General features: G+C 39.6%; 1 protein-coding gene across 4 annotated transcripts in view; it reads left to right on the top strand.

Annotated features, from left to right (window-relative positions):
• RAPGEF2 (Rap guanine nucleotide exchange factor 2) overlaps positions 1–17,053 on the top strand; it is a 157,749-nt gene that overhangs the window by 49,998 nt on the left and 90,698 nt on the right. For all 4 annotated transcript variants that reach the window (XM_081875204.1, XM_081875202.1, XM_081875203.1 and 1 more), the window contains exons 2-4: positions 4,490–4,560; positions 8,571–8,627; positions 13,835–13,918. In XM_081875204.1, coding sequence (XP_081731330.1) covers positions 4,490–4,560; positions 8,571–8,627; positions 13,835–13,918 — 212 coding nt within the window. The remainder of the gene's footprint in view (positions 1–4,489; positions 4,561–8,570; positions 8,628–13,834; positions 13,919–17,053) is intronic.

Here is a 17,053-nt window from a genome sequence, read left to right as displayed (position 1 = left end):
AAAGCACACAATACAGAGGTACATACAGTCCTGCACTAGGGTTAGTGTGGCTGTGATCTGAATTTTCCTTCCTTCCTTCCTTCCTTCCTTCCTTCCTTCCTTCCTTCCTTCCTTCCTTCCTTCTGGAGGTATTTGTAGTCTGCCTTTCATTCAAAGGTTCCAAGGCAGTATATGATAAACCAGAGGTTAGCCAACTTGGTGCCTTCCAGATATTGCTGGACTACAACTCCCATCAGTTCCAATCTTTCTTTAAGGTCAAGGGCATGGGTTGGCAAACTTAGGCCCACGGGCCGGATCAGGCCCAATTGCGATCTGGGTCTGGCCCGCAGATGGTCTGGGAATCACGCGTTGATCACCAGCGCAAACGTTCTTTCCCTTTCCCTCCTTCTCCTTCACAGGGCGGTGCCAGTGCCTCCTCTTCCCATCTTCTCCCTGCCCTGCCTAGAGGAGGAGGGGTCTGGGCTTTGTTGGTACTAGCAGCAGCAGTGCTCGAGTGGCTACCATTTTACGCAGCCCCTCTCTGGAGCCCTTTTGGGCGTCACTCATTGTCCCTCCACCACCACCGCTGCTGCCAGCCCCTGCTGCTCACAAGACACAGATAAGCAGCCACCGGGGCTCATGGTGCTCTTGCATCATTCCCCCCCCCCATATAGTCCGGCCCCCCACAAGGTCTGAGGGACAGTGGACTGGCCCCCAGCTGAAAAAGTTTGCTGACCCCTGGTCAAGGGTGATGGCATTGTAGTCTAGCAATATGTGGAGGGCACCATGCTGACCTCACCTTCAACAAACATTAAAACTGCAATTAGCAATAAAAAAATTAAATCAAAATAAACTCATAAAATTTATAACCATCACAAATAAAACCATGTACAGGTGGCATACAGTGGAACCTTGGGTTACATACCATCCTCCTTACGAACGCTTCGGGTAATGAGCTCCGCTAACGTAGAAGTAGATGCTCCTGGTTGTGAACTTTGTCCCGGGATGCGAGCAGAAGTCGTGCGGTGGCAGCGGTGGCAGTGGGAGGCCCCATTAGCGAAAACATGCCTCATGTTAAGAACGGTTTCAGGTTAAGAATGGACCTCCAAAACAAATTAAGTTCGTAACTGGAGGTACCACTGTATTAATTTTATTAAATAAAACAGGCAGCAGAAGCAAAACTAAAATATCTCTTTGTATGGTGGTACCTCTGGTTGCAAACGGGATCCATTCCAGAGGCTCGTTTGCAACATGAAAAGAGTGCAACCCGCAGTGGCGCGTCTGCACATGTGCGGGTTGCGATTCAGCACTTCTGCGCATGTGCGTGACATCATTTTGCGCTTCTGCGCATGTGCAAGTGGCGAAACCTGGAAGTAACCCTTTCTGGTACTTCTGGGTCGCCGCGGGACGTAACCTGAAAGAACGTAACATGAAGCAAACGTAACATGAGGTATGACTGTACTTCATCCCTCTCCAAAATTATTCTGAGTGTTGCCTCCTGATTGAAAAAGAGTTTGAGGTGGTCGATACCCCCCACCCAGAAGTTCACAAAATACTTATTTTTCCATTATCTGTGAATGGCAGGGGCAGTTGGGGGGGGGTGCTGTTTCCTAATAGATGCTCCTTCTTAGCGCTTTGTGGAAGAGCTTTACAGGATTTCACACTACCTTCAAAGCAACTGTTTGTGGAATAGATTGCCTAACAACAGATGACAGGAGCTCAGATTATGCAGCAGCTTGAAAAATGTTTGCAGAGTTTCGATCTGTTTTCATAAAATCTGTGTGTCTGTGAGTGTACTTTTCTTTTTCATCTCTAGCTCTGTACTTATTTAAAACAGACGTAGGATGTAGATTACTTTCCTCTTGCCCTCCTGGTTAATTAAGGAAAGCCTGCACACTCTTTCCTGTGTAAGAAAGTCTGGCAGCAACCATAATTTGGGAACTTCCTGCTTATTGACATCAGGCATACTTCCTTTTACTTTTTGGTTCCTGCTAAAAAGATGTTGGGGACGCGGGTGGCGCTGTGGGTAAAACCTCAGTGCCTAGGGCTTGCTGATCGCATGGTCGGTGGTTCAAATCCCCGCGGCGGGGTGAGCTCCCGTCTTTCGGTCCCAGCTCCTGCCCACCTAGCAGTTCAAAAGCACCCCTAAGTGCAAGTAGATAAATAGGTACTGCTTTATAGCGGGAAGGTAAATGGCGTTTCCGTGTGCTGCGCTGGTGCTGGCTCGCCAGAGCAGCTTCGTCATGCTGGCCACGTGACCCGGAAGTGTCTCCGGACAGCGCTAGCCCCTGGCCTCTTAAGTGAGATGGGCGCACAACCCTAGAGTCGGATACGACTGGCCCGTACGGGCAGGGATACATTTACCTTTTTTAAAAAGATGTTTGTTTAGACAGATATGTAGAATGTTTAATTAACATTTTAAACTGTTTTTAAACTGATTTTACTACTTTATTCTTTTAAAAAATTGCTTTGAGGTTTTTTAAATTAAAGAATCAAGTGGAATATAAATTTCTTAACATAAAATAAATAAAGATAAAGGTGTGTGTGTGTTGGGGTGTGGTTTTATTGTTGCCAGATGACACAATTGACCATTAGAGTGGCATGCACAGACTTCTCGTCACCCAGCTCCTTTTGCATTATTCATTGCTATGGAAATAATAATAATAATAATAATAATAATAATAATAATAATAATAATAATGTTATTATTTATACCCTGTCCATCTGGCTAGGTTTTCCCAGCCACTCTGGGCAGCTCCCAACAGAATTTTAAACAGAATAATTATTTATATTGCTGGGGATAATTTTTTCTCCTAAGTTTCTCTATAGTATTCCCCCCCCTTCAAGATACATAGATTAGTGAAAATATAAATGAAGCAGCTGTATTTTATGATCACAGTCTATTATTATTACATTTGAGGGATTCATTTTTCTTCATGGTGCATGCAGAGACACCCACTGTTTCCGTTACCTAGTTACTGTATCCTCTACTTAGAGTATGACAGTGTTCCAGCGGTTTTCCACATAGTCCTTTGATATCCTACTCTAACTTAAAATTGGGACCACTTTTCCAAAGTGTAGCGATATTCACAACTCTTAGTAATGCCATTCCTGTTTTAGAAAATCTAGCGTAGAGATTTTTAAAAATGTGAACTGCATTACTTAGAGTTGTGAATCTATACACTTTTGCAAAGTAACTCCCAATTTAAAATGAGAGTAAAATATCAAATAACTGATATTATTATTATTATTATTATTATTATTATTATTATTATTACTACTACTACTACATTGGTGGTCTTAATTTTTGCTGTGGGTGGGTACATGCAGTATCTATAGCGTATACCTGTGCTGCTGTGACATTTCAAGGGATAGTCCAAAACATTAATAATATTTTACTCTTCCCATCTGGCTGGGTTGCCGCAGCTCACAATATAATAAAAGCACAGCCAAAGTCAAACATCAAAAACTTCCCAATACATTAAAGTGATGGAATCTTCAAAAGAAATGTCAAGAACAACAATTTAAGGACCTTCTATATGCCTCTGGTCCATAAGTAGAATAGTACCTTACAAGTAGCCAATTGGCCCATATGTTAAGAATGATTGGTATCAGAACAGCTTCATTTACCAGAGACATGGGCTTAGAAGATGTTATAATGGCTAGAACAGAAGGCTTTGAGGCATTAATTGTTTGTTATTGGTACTGGAAAATATTTGAGAACCAATGGTACAAAAAGCTGTGTTGAACTGATGGTGGTATTTCAGATAACAATTCTCAGTCTAGTATGTAGTTGGAATCAGTTCTATATCTTGTCATGGTGACTTGGTTTTTTCTTTATTCACAGGTTTTAAAATTCTATAAAGCACAATGGAATTTCTCTAATTTATTTCTATTATTCCTGTCAGTAATAGATGCAGCCTCAAACCTTTAAGAATTAAAAAAAAAAAGTTACCCCCCCCCCCAAATACTGCTCAAGTTACACTAATTTTGATTTACTTAAACTATTTTGGTCAGGTAATCTACTTTTAATTTAGTGAATTTCTTCCTTTTAATTCAAGTGCTTTGCATTTTAATATAGCCATTGATCTATACAATAATGGGTTCTTTGAATTTCTGAGATTGTGCGCTTGGTGATGTGTTTTTCAGCAATAGCTGGTGATAATGTTCTAGCTTGCAAGATATTTTTAAGATTTGTGATAGGGCAGGGGAGAAAGAAGGTGATGTATAGGCAATGAAATCATTTCATTAGAGATTTCTTGAAATGGCATTTAAATTATGTCCAGTTTACTTTCTTCTATTTAGAGAAGAAAGATGCCTTCAAGAAAATCCCAGTCTTGTAAAAATAATCAATTCTCCCAATAGTCCAATAGATTAGCACTCATTTGTTTTAGGAGGCTGTTTGTGTTTATGTATATAAAATATAGCTCCCCTCTGCATACTTTAATACTGTAGTAAGTATTTAAAGTGATTTTCATTGATCTCAAATGATTGTTTTCTCTGTTTATAGGATCTGGAGATTGTGTATTCCTATTTACACGGAATGGAAGCTTTGTCTAATCTACGAGAACACCAGCTCCGGTAAGTTGTTTAATGAAAGTGCTTTATCCTCTTTTTAACACAAGGTGCTGCGTTTTAACAGAAAAGATTCTGTTTTGGAAGTTAAGTAATACACTTCCTCTCAGTGTGGATTAACTGAAACTTAAAGCAAAACTAAAAACTTGAGATAAGGAATACCTAAATATACAGCCACTGGTCTCATGAAAACACACAGACACACGAAAGAGAGAGAGAGAGAGAGAGAGAGAATGGAGAACCAAGTAGAACTCCTATATTGACACAGTTTTACATACTGTTGATTAGTGAAGTTTGCAAAGCAATGAAAAGTGATGGCCATGAAGTTTATTTGGGTGTCTTCTAAGAATGCTATTTAATGATTTTTTAAAAATCTGTTTATTTGAAGTTGTTAGATCCCATTTTCTTTATAACTTAACTCAAAGCAGCTTATGACACACTTTTAATATGAAATTCAATATGTAAGAAAAGGAAGTTACAGTAAAAATAGCTAATGATTTTTACTTCTGACAGGGTGTCACTTGGAGAAGGGCATTGGCCCATAGTTTTATAACCAAAGTGGGTTGATATGAGATCAGGTTGTTGTCATGCATCTGTCTCAAAGACAATGGAATGTGCCTGGGGAGGGGAGTCAAACCGCTGTGTTAACATCAATGAAGTGGCCTCCCTGGGGTGCAAGCCTGGGCAGTGTGTATGGAGGTCCTGGGCTGCCCAGATGACAAGACTCACTGATGTGGTGCTAAGGAAATCAAAGCAATACATTTGGTACCAGCTTGGCAGCAGAAGCTGCACAAGGCACCATCCAACTGTCTTGGGGAATCCACTCCGAATTTGTGTAAGGTCTTTTCTTCTCCCAAAGATACCCTGCAAAGCAGGAGAGGTTTAAGATCAGAGTTTTCCTGCTCCTAGATGGGCTAGGCTACTTTTCCAGGTGGGCAAGCCCCACCTGCCCCTCACTGCTCTCTACAGCATGTGCAGGAACTGCCTTCTTAACCATTGGACCCACTATTGGGATCAGGTGCTTCTTAAGATATTTGGATTCCAAGCAACCTAGAGTTTTAGATGTAAACATTAGTAGTTTGCATTGGACTTGAAAATGATTAGCCAGCGAGGGACACTCTTTTAAAACCGGTGAGATATGACCTGAAAGAGCTGTGCCAGTTAAAATTCTTGCTCTTGTATTCCGAAACAATTTGGGCTTCAGAACCATCTTATAGGCAGCCCAACTTACAGCACATTGCAGTAACCAAATTGGGAGGTTAACAGAGCAAAGATAGCTGAGGCCAGACTATCCCTATCCAGGATAGCCTGTGGCTGGTGAGCTATCTATAGCTGGTAAAAGGTACTTTGTGCCACTGAAGCTACCTGAGATTAAAATGTAACCAGGAAAACCCCCAAGCTGCGAATCTGCTCCTCCAGTGAGAGTGCTGCCCCATCTAGAGCTAGCTAAGTATTGTCTCCTAATCATATGGACAAATGTGGGTTCGCACATTGGCTCTCTGAGCAAGCTGTGCTAGAAGAAAGAGAAAAAGCAAGAGTATGTGTGAATGCAATTGCTCACAGTGTTGTATTGTGGAACTCAAGGACAACTGAAACCTGCTAATTAGTTTTCTGAAATACTAAGTATGACTTTGGGAACTATACATGCCTACACTTGGCTGTGACAAGTTCTGTCAGAAAGTTAAGGAAATATCAGAAATCTACAGCCAGATGGAAGTTGGTAACAGTTCCTTCATTCTTCATCACACATCTTTTCTTTTGTGAATTCACAATCAGAGTCTTAAATTTAATTGGAATAAACGTATCATGAGAATTCAGCTCTTCTGAAATGAAATTTTTAATGAAAGTAGTTTGGCTGAATGTAGGTTATAGGTAAAGTGTTTCAAGTTAGCAATTAAGCCATTCTGTAGAGGATGGAACTGGTGGGAATAGAATCTGTTAATTCACATTCCAGGAGTATCGTTAGATAAACTTTGTTAAATACATGTGAAAATCTCAGATGTCAACGTTATGAACAGACACATTTTACTGCTATCATTAAAGCATTTCACTATTATAATATTGAGCAATAAATCTTGTGTTTCCCATCTCTGTCATGGTACCTGTTACTATTACAAACAACTTGGAAAATTAGATTGGAAAGAGTGTGCAACAGTGGCATTCTCTGCCTTGCTTTCCTTTTTTTTAAAAATTGCTCTTGCATTGCTGTATGTCAAAACATGTTCCAGCATCATATTATTACTTGTTATCACAGGTTGAAATTACGTTGCTGCCTGCTGATGACAGGGGCAGGTACCATGGTGCCCTGAGCTAGGCCAAAATTTAATATTTGTATCCTGCTTTTCCAACAGCAATGTTGAACTCAAAGCAGTCCACAATAATAACAATAGGATTTAAAATTAGCATACATTACAACCACTATAATATCAAAAACACAATAGCATATAAATAACATAGAAAAACAATCAAATCCATCAATTAACACAATTCAATACAATCACATAGAGATTCAAAATACTGCATCAAAAAATGGGCTTACGAGCACCAGTGCTAGTTGACCTTCTCTCTCTGGGAAGGGTATTTTTTTAACCCAGTGTAGCAGCACACTCCCAGGCAGCAAAATCTTTCATAGTTTTGAGCCTCAGCTTCTTTTTCACCCTTAAGAATTTGATCATTTCTGTGGAGGGGTGGGGCAACAGTTTTCATAGAATATCCAGATTCTCTATGATTTCTTTTCTCCATATACAGTATTTAGGGTAACTTCTTTTCACAGCTCATTTGGAAGACTGCACTGGGCTCTCTCTCCCTCATTGCAGGCGCACAGGTTCCTTTGACTTGTGCCAAAAGGCTCACACCTCTGACAAAGCTTGAGCTTTTAATGTTATCTGGAGGGAAAGAGAACAGACAGCCCCAGTAAGCTTGGCAGCTGCCAGGTGGAAACACACAGAGATACAGACTCCCAGCAGACTCCTTCTGTAGCTGATTCTGGCAAGGGATGAGCTTTGAAAGTTACCTGGAAGGAAGGTAGCTACTGACATTAGTATATTAGATTTTTAAATAGCACAATTATGTGAGTTGCAACTCATGGTGGCAAAGAAAGTCTAGTGGCATAAAATCAGTTATTAGAACCACAGTCGCTGACAGAAGTGACAATAGGGAATCCTCCATTTCTGTTGTAAATCCCAAAAGTACAGGAGTCTGCTTGTTCATTTTCTGATAAATCTTTTGAGTAAGAATTCCATTCCTGCCCTGGGATACTGGGTAAATGTATTAACTTTTCTGCGCTAACATGATTTGTAGCTTACATGTAACATGAAAGGTATTTCTATGCAGTAGAAGACACCCCCCCCCGACTTAAGAGGAACCATTCACTTCAATAAAATGAATAAGACTTAATTAAGTAAATCTGTTTTATCTCTTTATTCCTGCCCACCCAGGACCAGGTTTGCATAAACATGTAAGACTTAAGGTGCTTGTAACAGAGCAATATCATTATCTAATTTTTAAAAATAAGTTTATATCCTATACTCCCTGCATTCAGCATTTTGAGAAATTTGTGTATGTATATATTTAAAAACATAAATATGCCACATGCTTTGCTTTCTGGAATGACACCAAATTTAAATAAATGTATCTTCAGGCAGAGTTAACAAACAACATGGAAAGTGACACATGGAATGGAATAGAATCACTGTCACTTAAGGGATGGCGATCTTGACATTATTTTCCTCATGATGTCTACAACAACAAAGAACATTCTTTGTGAGGACTTAAAATTTCACTTCCCTGAAATCAAATATAGCAGATCATGGTCCGCAACCTTCGCTTTTTGCACATCTATTTTGATATGTGTTTGAAAACCCACTGTGAGAAAACTGCTACATTGCAGCCATATATTAGTGACAGCCACTTATCCTCAGCATGTGTGGCTTTAAGGGAACTGGCCTAACTAATATAAAATAGCAGCTAATAAAAGCGTTCTTACTTATAAATGGTTTTTGTTTCTTTTTTCACAGAATGATGTGTGAAACAGTGAGATACGAGAGGCACGAAGCAAATGAAGTTTTGTACTAGTGAGTGGTTATCTTTCTTTCATACTACATTGCTTATATGGAAACTTTTATCTGATATTTGCACAGCAGTTTGCCACTTCCAATTGTATCACTGTGGGGGGGCAGGTAGGTGGGAGGTAGTGGGCAGGGGGATGTCATTTACTAGTGCTGGCATAAAATACAATGAACTAGATTATGTTGCATCAGAGATGAATTTAAGGGAGTCTTTCTACCTAGCGACATTCCACAGTGTACTTGTCCTAATACTGTGCTTATGTAATGTCCATACTCCTTTGTAAGTATTGAGAAGAAAGATGTGTATATGCAACTTGACTACATTTTTAACAGGTATGGTTAGTCGAAATAGTTTAAAATATTATGGACCAATAGCACTTGTTGTTCAGTAGCATTTTGATACTTTCTGAGATCAGTTATTTGAGATCTAAAGCTCCTTACAATGCTCTTGCTTTAAATTTGAATTTTCTTTCTAGCTAGTTTCCATATAGGACAAGTAGAAAACAGAATTTTATGCCCTGTTTATCCACCCATTTTCCATTCGGCACTTGCATGACTGACCTGTTTGTTATAGACATAGAACAAATTTAGGGATTTCATGAAGGTGCAAACTGATTCATAGCATGGGGTGACATCTAGATCACAATTCTGGCTTCATCCTGTTGCATAATCTTACGATCCAGTTGAATTGGTTTGTGGGTCACACTCTATAGATATACTGGCAGGTCAATATAATATTGTCTTGTGATTTTGAGCATGATTGTTTGTTTTTCTTCCCTGCCCTTTAGTAAGTCTTGAGGCTCTCTCTTCAAAACTAGCTCCTACTATGATCAACCCATAAATTATTGAGTGGCCTATTTTTCTGTGTGCGTGTGTGTGTTTGTGCGTGTGTGTATCCTCCTCTGGGCAAAACATTTTATCAATACTGAGAAGCTATGGCTCCATTCTTGTGCACATTTAATAGAGTGAATGCTATGTTAAACCCACATAGGAATGCGCTAGAAGTCTTTTCTTTTGGAAGTCTAAATAGAAGCTATGGTATCTTCTCACAGGCACAGTATGGGGAAATGCCACACAAATTAGATGTGCCACTTTCTGTCAGCCAATAGGGTTAGAAAGTGTATCCATTGGATTGCTGTGGCAGAAAACATTAGGAGTTACACTGGGATTGCCCTCATGCTTCTAGAGCGTCCTGGGAACAGGAAGAAGAGAGAGCTTCAAGCCTATATTGGGTGCAAGATGCTCCTCATGCAAAGCCTCCTTACCCATCCTTAACCTGTTTTAGCAGCAGCGCAAAAGAGGGAAAATGATCCCTGGGAGAAGGCATGGGGAGATATGCATCCACTGAGGTCAGTTAACCTGCCTACAGGGAGTTATTAACTGCAAGTGGGTGTGTTCCATTTCTGGGATATAGACTGTAGGAAGAGGGGAAATGTTTTGGAGGAAGCAGAGTCAAATTCTTGTTCCCCCAGAAGTTTTAGTTTTAGGTTTTGTTTTGTTTTGCTTTGTTTTTTGCAGAATAAAGGATTTATTGGGTGGGATGTAAATAAATGGACTCAGAGGATGCACTTCCTCTGAGTACAATTCCCACTCCCCCACCTCCCCTTTCCCCACCCCGTTGAATAACTTTCCCAAGTGTCAACTCAGTAGTTCCTTGTGTTAGTGGAACTTACGTTGAAATTTAATGCTATTGCTTGCAGATATCAGCCTCAAGACATTTTTTTCTTAAACTATTGTCTTAACTTTCTATATTAAATATGACCTAGCCAGTTTATGGATAGAGTTATGACAATAAAATAGCAGTTATTAAAACAGTGTACACAAGAAGGCTAAAACCATACAGTGCCTTGGGTTACATACGCTTCAAGTTACAGACTCCGCTAACCCAGAAATAGTACCATGGGTTAAGAACTTTGCTTCAGGATGAGAACAGAAATCGTGCTCCGGTGGCATGGCAGCAGCAGGAGGCCCTATTAGCTAAAGTGGTGCTTCAGGTTAAGAACAGTTTCAGGTTAAGAATGGACCTCTAGAACGAATTAAGTACTTAACCCGAGGTACCACTGTACTAGCAATACAGTACTCTCTTGGGTGGTTGCTTCTTGGTGGCACAACTGCAAAGGACCTAGCAGATGGCACAGGGATCCGTAGAAATATCTTTCAAGAGAAGCTATATTCTTGAGCAAACCCATATGGAGAAGAGCACTTCAGGTGGTCTCTGCAGAACTTATAATCAAACCAGTAAGAGGTTTTTTAAAAAATTGAAGGGGTGGAGCAGTCTGGGTTAATAATTATGACAATTGGTTTGTTAAGTGTTTAACAATAGTAAATGCTGTAGAGGGTGTGGTGGGTAAAGATTTCCTCTGCTCTCCAACTGGCAATCCAAGAAAAAAGGGAGGAAGGAGATAGTAAAAAACAAAACAAAATGCCAGTAAGGCAGGGAACGAGAACGATAAGAACAATATTAATCAGGGTAAACTTGAAAGAAGAGGTGATTCTGAAAATATGTTTTCTTAAGAAAATGGAAGCAAGACAAATACTGAGATGAATATCTAGGGGAAGTGCATTCCAAAAGAAGCAGGAAGAAAATGGTTAGAATAAAGGATGTGAGGCTTTAAGATTTAAAGAGAGAACAAAGAGAAATGAGATGGGAGTGTTCAGAAATAGAGAAGGAATCTGGGTAGGATCGATTTAAAGGGGGAGGAGGAGTTTAAAATGAAGCCAGAAAGCAAGGGTAGGCAGTGAAATGACAATGCTTCTTATGCTTAATTTGTATACCCAAATATGGGAGACAACTTGAGGCTGCAGCCACAGAATTTAGAATACCTTTTAGACAATTAGCTAAAGCAATTGGTGTCCTTTATTGCTGCAATAAGATATAGAAACAGCTTTTATTTTAGGATTAACCGTGGACCATAGGGTTTATGATTATACAAAGGCTTGATTTTCAAAGGAGCATGATTGTTCTGCAGAGGTGTCTGTGAATGTTGGTGGGGGAGAAAAAGTTTGTGTTTCAATTAGGGCTGCCGATGTGTAAACCATAGCCTGTGTTACATGATAAACACTGATTTCAGAGTATTACCTGGTCCTTAATGTTTGTTTCCAAGGGCAAAGAAGAGATGTTAGAAAATTATTTTAAGTAAAGTCTGTTCTTGAAGCCTTTGCAGAGTTCTGCGTACCAATTTCAAACAGTGTGCTGAGGCCTCTTCAAGCTATGGACGTTCATTTGCACTGTGCTTCCACTGTCTTTGTGAAAGTCATCCAATAGGATATTTAATAATGCAAAGAGTAGCTGCAGCCAGACTAGTCTGTTGATTTTTCACTCCCCCTTCCTCCCCCTGAGGTATATTATACCTTCTGATAGCTAGACAGTTGGCCAGGTTGTCTTGGGATCTAGCCAGGTCTGCACTGCAGTAAATCAGAATTGCTTATTGGGAACATATTTTTCCACAGGGAGCTTCCAGTCAGCCTTAACCACTAGGACTAGCGTGTACAAAAATCCAGTCACTGATTTTGGCTATATAATGATTAAATAGTTTTGTAGCTTCTAGACCAGGCTTCATTTCTTCTAAAGGGTATATGCCAAATCCTGCGGCCAGTTGTTGGGGGTTATTATTGGATGTTAGTGGCAAGGTTTCTTGCTGGTGGACAGGATGTAATATCACAGTGAATGGACCAGGAAAGAGACCTTGTGGTCATAGCAAATGGCTTGATGATGTCGACCCAGTGTGCAGCTGCTGTGAAACAGGCAATGAATGAATAACATGCACAAACTTCCACAATCTTGGATTTACAGCTTTTTTAACAAACATTTTTTGTGAATGACTTCCCTCTTAGGAAGAATTTTCAGACACCAACTAGTAGACCAAACCAGTTCTAACCAACTCTAACCAACTGAGCTGTTTGACCACCACCTGCTGGATCAGGCCAATAGTCCAGCGTCCTGTTCTCAGTGTCCATTTTAAAGAAGCCTTACTTTTTATAAAAAGAAATTGGATGTGGTGTATTCAACTGGAATTAGCCCACTAGTTCTGAACTTTAATAACCATGCTGTCACATCAATCAATCAATCAATCAATCAATCAATCAATGGGCTGGTCCCTTTTCGTTCATGCTAACTATTTGTGACTTGTACTTATACTTGGTTTTAATGCTTACAGAATGATTGAATAACGCATGTCCTTAAAGATATTTGCCGCACTTTGGTGGCTGTGTTGGTTATGAAAGTTATAGAAACAGATGTCTAATTTAATATGGGCAAAATTGCAAAGGCAAAACAAAAGTTGTGCCAAGGCCAATGACTTCAATGTAAAAGATAGCAGAAAATAGTATTTTAACATAATCCTAGCATTCATTAGAAGCTAGTCTGGTTTCCAAATTGTTCCAAATTGTAGGCTTAAAATTTGAGAGATAATGCTCTGCAACAGAAGGATCTTCCTGTCTCTCGGGAAACGTGTTTTAATATCGCAAGAAGAAATAAGATCAAACAGTTTTCTCCACCAGCAGCTAAATACTTAGCTGGTTCTGACCTCCAAAATTAAGCAGCTTTCTAATCTTGACTTTGTCAGGAAAGAACTCAGAACATTTTGCACAAAGTAGCAGCATTTAGTTTGGGGGTGATGGAGAAGAGAAGAGAAGAGAAGAGAAGAGGGACTTTAAATAGTGAAAGAAAAAAAAATGAAGACATTAAAATGTGTTTGTGTGGTTGTTCTGTAGGAGTGAATCATTACAGCTTAATCCTATGTTTGAGACTTACTCTTGAATAAACAAGTGAATTCCGTGGGACTAACTCCCACATACGTGTGTACAGAATTGCAGCCTTAGGCTGCTGTACAGTTCTAACAAGCCAGTTGCTGTTATCAAATGCATTCAAAGTACCATTAAGGTTGTTTTGATATATAAAAGTATTGGACTGTATCAGACTAAATCTTGCTGAAGAGTACATTCAATGAAATGAATACATGCAAGCTAATCCATTGCTTAAGTTAATCCATTTTGTCCATTGGTTTTTGTGAGTCCATCCTGAGTATGATTGAGTTGCATACAACACTATATATGTAACCACTACATGTTCAGGAAGAATCAGTTTTAGAAAATTCACCACTTAAAAAGCAGTCTGTCATGGGCAACTCACATGTAGATTTATATTGATAATGTTCTGTTTGCGTCTGTTACCCAAATTGCACTTCCTAACATTTTCTTGTTTTTATTTACAGCCCTGATGATATTGGGACCTGTTGGTATATTCTTCTGTCTGGTTCAGTATTTATCAAAGAATCAATGTTTCTTCCAAGGAGCAGGTATGACTAGAATTTGTTTTATAGTTCACATAATTAAAAATAAATAGTTCTCTTCTAATATTGAAAGAAATATTAATTAATTGCATCAAAGTGTTGAGGGGCTTAATATAGTTTACAGATTTGAGTCAACACACTTTGAATTAGATCTCTAATCACTTTTCACAAGTAATTTGAGCCTATGTTCATACGCTTTGAAGAGAGTGCACACCTGCCTCTTGCCACACAGTGCTTGCCCCATTCAAAAGGCATTGTATTCTTCCTTAAAAATACGCTGGCATTGAACCATTGGAGGAAGAGTGTTTCAAAGCTGAGCAGCAGTCAGCAGGATCTTCTCTGGACATGACCTTGCTTCTGGGGCATAATGGCTATCACTAAGTAACCTGTTTTCCATGTTTGTAGTGTAACACAGGGAACTCTTCAGCATGAGACACGTTGTTGGCAACTGATCATTCATGGTTAATGTAAAGTGGTACTGTTCATTGAATGTAAAAGCATGATGCTGGTTCCCCCCTTCCCCATTTTTCTTGGAATGTGTATGTTGAAAAGTTAGAAAAAGACTTTAGAAATGGGGCGAAAGCGATTGTCAGTTGTGGATAATATCAGAGAGGTGGTGGCAATGTGGGACGTAGAGGGGGGGAGTCTTTCTTCACATGCCTGCACTATACAAAGCATGATTCCCTACACATATGTATTTTATCCAGGACAAGAAAGAATAGTTTATCAGTACTTGTGCCTCAGCAAAGGGGGTGGAAGGCCTCTACTTGTTCTTGTGACCCTTGTTTTCTCCAGCCAAGGTGCTGCGTTGTGTATGAGGAAGAGCACTGCCAACATAACAGGGTTTAGGGAAGCTGTATTTCCAGTTCTTTGAAAGAGCAAAGAGGACCTAATTCACTAGAACTAGTTTACAGACCTATTGTTAATGTGAATTGCCTTTAATTCTATGAAATAAAATGTACATTTTCAAGTAGGTGTGTGTAGCTACCACATGAATTTGAGCCAGTATGCTAAATGAACGAATGCTGCAGTGTGAAAAAGATTTCTGTATTCATCTTGCATTCTGGGATACAGAGGAAAAATCTGACAAAAATATTGCCAAGTAGCAGGTTGATACAGATTTAAGTCAACCTTGAAAAGGTCTCTCTTGATTTCTTTCCCTGTGCCTTCGCTTTGGGTGTCTCATAGCATTTAAATCAATTTTATGCCATTTTGCCTGAGGCTGTCAGCAAGGTAATACACAGATGTGGATTAAAACTGCAAGAAACTGCATGCATTCTATCATGATTTAAAAAGCAGTAGTAACCAAATGGATGGCGTGTGTATCATATCAAGCAGTTGCAGAACTGTGTTTAGTAAAAAGTGGTAGTTACTGATAACAGTATTCACTGACCATTTTATAAATTCCTGAATTAACTACCAGAAAGTGTGATCAGTTAGTTACAGCTTAATATTCATTCATTTCAAAAGATGTGAGCTGCTTTCCAGGTGAACTCCTTAAAACGAACAGAAGTTGCACAATAGCACTGCTTGGAGGATTGTATCTCTACATGTTGATCCCAGAAGGCGATTGTACATGCACACAACCTTGTGCTCGTATGTTGGAAGTCAACAGTATAAATTAGATGTGCATCTGAATGCAGAAGTTACTGGTTTGCACTACATAAAATTTTAGATATATTACATCCCTTATGTGTTCTTCTGCTCACAAAAGGCTCTTGGTCTAATGGATGAAGAAGGGATGCAGTGTTATGCTAATTTTTCCCTGCAGCCCTGCAGCGCCCCCCCAAACTTGTTCAGACAGTTGAGGAACCCTTTGGTACAGGATGGAAGATGGTATGGGGTGTGTCAGTCAGCACAATCACATTCCCTTCTTTTCTGTTAGCCCTGGTATCGGCTTGATCATGGAATCATATAATTGTAGAGTTGGAAGGGATTCCAAGGGTCATCTAGTTCAGTCCCCTGCAATGCAGGAATCCCAACTAGATCATACATGACAGATGGCCATTCAACCGCTGCTTAAAAACCTCCAAGGGAGGAGAGTCTACCACCTCTCAAGGGAGTCTTGTTCCACTGTTGAACAGCTCTTACTGTCAGAAAGCTCTTCCTGGTGTTAAGTCAGAATCTCCTTTCTTGTAACTTGAATCCATTGGTTCAAGTCCTAGCCTCTGGAACAGGAGAAAACAAGCTTGCTCCATCTTCTTGCCCTTTATATATTTTGGAGATAGCTCTCATATCTCCTCTCAGTCTCCTAATATTCAGGCTAAACATGCGCAACTCCCTCAACTGTTTGTCATTGGGCTTGGTTTCCAGAGCCTTGATCATCCCTCCTCTGCACACGTTTCAGCTCGTCAATAACTTTTTTAAATTGGGGCACTCAAAAGCTGGCACGTTACTCCAATTGCGGTCTGACCAAGGCAGAATAGAGTGATGCTATGACTTCCCATGACTGGGGCACTATACTTCTGTTGATGCAGCTTAGAATAGCTTAAGCCTTTTTGCTGCTGCATCACACTGTTGACTCATGTTAAGCTTGTTGTCTACTGAGACCCCTAGATCAAAAGGGCACAAATTCGAATCCACACTTTGTTTGCGTATTTGCATATGCACTTAGTGTGAATCAACATCTACATTGGGATATGAATGGAATGTGTGTAGAAAGGTGCACCCCACTGAAAGTAATGTGGTTCAAATAGGCATATGTTTGTCTGGCATGCTAGAAGTTGCTGATAGGTGTAAAGAAGTATGTTTTGTATTGTATTCAGGCCTTATGATCTGCTCTTTTTCATGACTTTAGGTGAAATTCTAGCAAATGATAATTCAATTCAAAGCATTAATTCAAACATTTATTTTTTATGTTTTAACAAAAAATGATAAAATTGAACATTTATGTTTAAGGTAAGTGGTAAGAATTCAGATAAAATACTATACAGTACCTTGTATCTTGTAATAGGACCTGCTGTAATACTGTGCTAAAAAATGGTTGAAAAACTTACAGTGAAATATACAGTGGAACTTTTTCACTGGCATTGCTTAAAACATCACTCATACTGATTGACAGTGAACTCAATTTATTATCTCTGGAGCACCTTAAAGGTTAATAGGCATTTGCCAGAACAAATGCAATCTAAATTTTAGATA

Source organism: Podarcis erhardii (genome assembly GCF_964252035.2).
Source record: "Podarcis erhardii genome assembly, chromosome: 9".
NCBI lineage: Eukaryota > Metazoa > Chordata > Lepidosauria > Squamata > Lacertidae > Podarcis > Podarcis erhardii.
This window is presented reverse-complemented; position numbering and strand designations above follow the sequence as displayed.